Here is a 6000-nt window from a genome sequence, read left to right as displayed (position 1 = left end):
AATTCAACATTAATTAATGGAGTACACTGGCAGATGCTACACCTTGATATGATAATACACAGTTCTCATCCATTAGCAAAATTCCTAATAGCAATGGGAATTTATTGCATAAAAGACAGTAAATGGCTGCCAGTTATGAATCAAGCTTAGCAACAATCATATGTATGGCCAAAAGCACATTGGTTGCTGGCAGAATATTTATTAATGGCTTTCTGAATTATGATAACTTAAATAATAAATCCTGACTAGGTTTCAAGAAATACAATTGCATCAATGTCAGGAAATTATTACAACTTATAAAAATGTCCCCTTTTTGCCTATTCTGTCCAATTCCTCGACACTTTCAAAAGAAAATGATAATGTTCAGCATGTGCTTGCAAAATCTGTGGTTACAAGATTACAACCTAACCTAACACAACTGGAAAAAAAGTTCAACTGTGGCGCATGTTGTGACACATTACAGTACTATCAGGTTGTATCAGTTTCACCTTCATCCAAGCCTTGGTTGAGTTTTATGATTGTGCTGATAAAGTCGCCAAGTTCTACAAAGTCTGCGGTGACAATGTTGATACCACTTTCACCTGGTGTCTGAGCCTGGACCCACTGCATCATGGTAGGGAGAGCTCTGGAAAGAAAACAGGTAATCATTATTATCAAGCAAAACGCAAGTCCTGGACTCTGTAACAGAAAAACAAATACATTATTTGCTATCCATTTCCGCCTCTTCTATTCTCATCTTTTAATTCTGCTAAATTGGGTATGTCTAGTCTAGTGAAAAGAAGGACTAGGGTGACATGATAGCAGTGTCCCAATATTTGAGGGGCTATAACAAAGAAGAGGGGATCAACCTATTCTCCAAAGCATCAGAAGGCAAGACAAGAAACAATGGATGGAAACTAATCAAGGACAGCATCAACCTAGAACTAAGGAGAAATTTCCTAACAGTAAGAACAACCAACCAGTGGCATGGCTTGACTTCAAAAGTTGTGGAGGCTCCATCACTGGAGGCTGTTAAGAAGAAGCTTGTCTAGAATGAGGGGGTTGGACTAAAAGACCTCCAACTTTCCAATTCTGTTATCTGTTATGAAGCAAGCATCAACTTTATTAATATTTAAGTGGAATGAAATTAATTTTCAGCACAAATACAGCTATTTTCAAACATATCTATACTGGACAAAATTGAATTCAAAACACATTCACCAAATTGTATTAAGAACCCAGAATTTTTTATAGAGCTGCATTTAAAAATAACTGCAATTCGATGTTGACATAAGTTAAGATAAGAAATATGGTGAAATGAGTTTTGTTTAATGTCAAAGGCAGAGAAAACAAAAATGAATGAAGTATGTCTTGGCTTGTTGTCCACTAGTCATGAATTAAATGAATCATTCTTTGGGCTGGATTACTTAGCAAGCTGCAGGAAATCTAAAAGAGAGCCAAAAAGTTGCAATCTTTGGTTGTGCTGGAGGATGATAGAGACAAAACCATACTGGAATTACCAAGTATACTTTTCAGAGAACTCTAGAGCATGGCACAAATATGCAAAACCACTATATTTCCTTCTCACACCCAACAAGCCTTTTGTTTACTTCTTTCTGTACAAAATTATCAAAATTGGCCCAAAATAAAATAATAATAACAGCAATTGTTGTCAACAGATACAGTAGAAAAATAAAAAAAGCAGAAAAATCCATCTTTCACTGCATAAAAGTGAATTACATTGCATGCCTAATATGTTCTTCATTTAACACTGACCTTAAGACAAAGTTCACAGAAAAGAATATAATGTAATAAAACATCAGGCTAAAGGCAAGAGTCCATAAATTCTGGTCTTGCCTTAGTCATGAAAACCAGCTGGGTGACCTTGGGCCAATCACTCTCTCTCAGTCCAACCCACCTCACAGGATTGTGGTTGTGGGTAAGATAGAAGGAGGAAGATATATGTTGGATATGTTCATGGATGGGCTTCAAAAATTTCAGCAATCGTTTCTCTGCCCAGTTGCTAGGAGGGCATGGCCATGGTGGGTGTGGCCTAGTCGGCCTCCTGCACCATGGGGGGGGGCATGTTTTCACCCTCCCTGGGCTCCGGAGGCTTTCCTCTAGTCTCTGGGAGGGAGAAAATGGCCTCCCCCGGGCCCCAGAGGCCCTGCAGAAGCCCATTTTTCACCCTCCCCAGGCTCCGGAAGCTTTCCTCAAGCCTCTGTGAGGGTGAAAATGGCCTCCCCCGGGCTCCAGAGGCCTTCTGGGAGGCCTGTTTTTTGCCCTTCCCGAGCTCCAGGAAGGCCCTGTACTTACCTAGCATCCACAACAGGACAGGTGGTGACTCCTAGGAGGGGAGGGGCGGGTTGGGAGGGGCCAGCCAGGGGTGGGATTTACCGGTTTGCTGAATAGGTAATTAAAAATGATAAAATTAGCTATCAGTTCATGTGAACCGTGGAGAACTGGTAGCAGCCACCTGGATATGTTCCCAGTCTTCAGTTACAGTATTTGTAAAAATAATAAAGGCAGAATCCAAACAAACAATAACTAGCTTTCTTGAATAACAGATCTCAAGGAAATATTCCCTATAATGATCTCAGTGATGGAAGAAGCCAGATTTGGTGTTTTCCCTCTGGGCGAAGGTGGCTTTTTGGTGGCAAAAGACCAGTTGTTTATCCTTCCTTATAATTTCCAATCTCTGCATGCCTCAATCCTCATAATGGCCCCCATTAAGTATTTCAGTCAGGAAAACAGAGACCCTGCTGTGTAGCAGCTACCCACATGCTTGAATGCTCCTGGAAAGTTAGAACAGCTACATTCTAAACCCACATATATTCTAGCTTACAGATATAAATTAAATAAAGAGGGTGTGAGATGTAGTTGATAAGCTTGGCTAATCATGATTTTCCTGAATGAAGAGACCAGACCTAAAAGGTTAGATCAGGGCTGTCAAACTCGTGGCCTGTGAGCCAGATATGTCACATGCTGGCCATGCCCACGCCCAGTTTGGCAAAGGGGGGAAAAGTCACAATACATCACGTGATGCCACCATGATAACACGAGTTTGACACCCCTAGGTTAGATATTTAGTATTACAGGTAGTCCTTGTGTTACAACAGTTCATTTAGTGACCTTTCAAAGTTACAACGGCACTGAAAAAAGTGACTTAGACCTGTTTTTCACATTTACAACCGTTGCAGTATCCCCATGGTCATGTGATCAAAATTTCAGATGCCTGGCAACTGAGCCATATTTATGACAGTTGCGGGGTCCCAGAGTCATGGGATCCCCTTTTGGGACCTTCTGACAAGCAAAATCAATGGGAAGCCAGATTCACTTAATAACCATGTTACTAACTTAATAACGCAGTGGTTCACCTAAAACTGTGGCAAGAAAGGTCATAAAATGGGGTGAAATTCACTTAACAACTGTGTGACTTAGGAACAGAAATGTTGGGCTCAATTGTGGTCATAAGTTGAAGACTACCTGCATTACCCCAAAAGTAGGAAGAGTAGGGATAAAGGTTGCAGAATACCTTATGCCACCAGACTTGAAATTCTAGACCTAGAAAACCTAGAACTACGCCACCTTTGGTCTCATCTAAGTATAGTACATAAAATTATGTGTCCTACCTGTCAATGAATACTTCAGCTTCAACCATAACAATACAAGAGGACACAATAAATACAAACTCAAGGTTAATCGCACCAAACTTGATTGCAAGAAATACTTCAGCAACAGAGTGGTCGATGTCTGGAATACTCTACCTGACTCTGTGGTTTCTTCCCCAAACCCCAAAAACTTTAACCTTAGACTTTCTACTATTGACCTCACCCCTTTCCTAAGAGGTCTGTAGGGGGCGTTCATAAGTGCACCAACATGCCTACTGTCCCTGTCCTATTGTTTCTTTTTCATTTTTCTTATACTGTATGTATCCATTTCATGTATTCATAACTATGCTTATACCTGTTATCTTATAATCACTTGACAAGATAAATAAATAAAATAAAAATCCAAGAGGTTGGATTTGATTTCAAATTGCTCTTAATTGTCTGACTGCATCACAGAGAGGTAAGACATTTGAAAACAGTCGGGAACTGAAAGAGTTTCTATATCAGATTATGGTACAAATCCTAACTCCTAATTCCTAGTCAGCTTCTCTGTACTCAATCCTATAGTGGGCTTCCAATTTTAGTTATAATTAAAACATTTATTCCCTCTCAAAAAATTAAACTGCACCACCTGATTGAATGTGCTTCCAAATTTTATCCAGCGAATTGTAAACTGTTGAATTATAGATAAGTCCTTCTGGACCATAAATCTCCTAGTTGCAAAGATGCTAATCTGCGGGAAGTGGATTTGCTAACAAGCACATCCATGTGTTTTTTTCCAATTATGTATATTGTTCCTAAAAACGGTTCTTCATGCTGCCAATGCCAAAACCGGATTTTGTGACCAAGAAGCTACAGCTCCCTGATCGTAACTGAGTAGGGTCTATTGGAGGAAGACAAAATCTGCAAATGGCAAGTGTGGCATTGGGAGTGAAGTCCTGCCCTTTTTATGCAGACAGCACATATATATATAAAAGAGGTGTTATTGCACTTGAGGTGCTGTAGGAATTTTTTTTACCTCCTCCCCCTCTGCAATACACTTCTGCAGGCTACAGAAAAGTGAAAAGAGAAGAAAAACCATTCAAATTGCTCTAGTATAAGGACAGCTCCTCAAGTTTCTTGCTTCATTAAACAGTTTCTATTCCAGTTGGTCCTGGTAAGAACTCCATCCCATCCCAACCCATTTATGCCCCAAAGTTCCCAAAGTCTAGGGTAAATTATTATTCAACTTGAAAAAATTAGTGCCTAAAACAACCTTTCCCTTCCCTTCCCATCCCTTCCCTTCCCTTCCGTTCCCTCTTCATCCCTTTTCTTCATGTCTGATATCTTTAAATTGGAAGCTAACAGGCAGGGACTGCCTATATTTTAATGATTATATTTTGGAACATCTCTAGACTGAGAAATGGAATGAGGTCCATTCCCTCAGTAAAACCTAATGCCCAGAAGGCTCATGGACCTTTCTGGCAACACAAATGATTCATCGCAGCTTTCTTCTGGGATGTTGTTTTTTCTACTTCCCCGACAAATGTATAAACCTAGATTTTCTTGACTTGGTGCTCTCCCATCATAAAAACAGCTAACCTTGCTTCAGTTTTTGAGATATTGGGTAGGGTCATTTACAATATGTGTTGCTATGTAGTTAAACAAAAGACTGAGATGAAAATGGTTTTTTGGGGGGAAGTATTTATTGGATTTATATCATGTCTTTTCTTCCCGAGCTTAAGATAGTTTATAGGGGGAGCTCCAGATGTGGTATTCAGCAGGTTCTGACCATTCTGGAGAACTGGTAGTAGAAACTTGGAATAGTTCAGCGAACCGGCAAATACCACCTCTGACTGGTCCTGACCCCATCTATTCTCTGTCTCCCAAGTCCCAGCTGATCGGCTGGGTCTTCTTTTGTTGCCCTGCATAGGAAAACAGAGCTGGAAGGCAGGTTAGTGGGGTGGGTAGGGAATGGGATTTTGCAGTATCCTTCCCCTGCCCTAGCTACCAAGCAACATCACACCCACCAAGAGGTAAAGAACTGGTAGTAAAAAAAATTGAATCCACCACTGGAGAGCTCAGGTTGGTTTGGTTTATCCCCATAATAATAGCACAGGGAGTAGACTGGGCCAGGCACTCCTTCTTTGGCCAGACTTTCCTAGGTCATTCGGCAGGGCCTATAAAGCTTGTGTTTTCTGTTGTAGCATCTGCCCTCTGAACATCAGGGCCCCTGAGATCTAGGTGACCCAGAACTGCCCTTTGCAATACCATCCCCCTGAGATCCATTTGGCTCTGATTTTGCTTTCTCAGAAAGCCTTAAAAACATACTTGTTTTCCTGGGGTTGGGAGGTTAATGGGCCCCCTGAGATGGAGATTATGTGTAATAATTGTTTTCTTTGACTGACTGAGTGTGTGTGTGTGTGTGTGT

The 6000-nt window shown here is 40.8% G+C and overlaps 1 protein-coding gene across 1 annotated transcript in view; it reads right to left on the bottom strand.

Moving 5' to 3' along the window:
* Nucleotides 1–388: 388 nt before the first annotated feature.
* The window catches only part of PLCXD3 (phosphatidylinositol specific phospholipase C X domain containing 3), a 90091-nt gene continuing 84479 nt past the window's right edge, over nt 389–6000 (bottom strand). The window contains exon 3 of the mRNA XM_026714275.2: nt 389–625. Coding sequence (XP_026570060.1) covers nt 469–625 — 157 coding nt within the window. The 3' untranslated portion in view covers nt 389–468. The remainder of the gene's footprint in view (nt 626–6000) is intronic.

Source organism: Pseudonaja textilis, chromosome 2, assembly GCF_049901715.1.
Source record: "Pseudonaja textilis isolate UNSWEBS1 chromosome 2, rPseTex1.2, whole genome shotgun sequence".
Lineage (NCBI taxonomy): Eukaryota > Metazoa > Chordata > Lepidosauria > Squamata > Elapidae > Pseudonaja > Pseudonaja textilis.
This window is presented reverse-complemented; position numbering and strand designations above follow the sequence as displayed.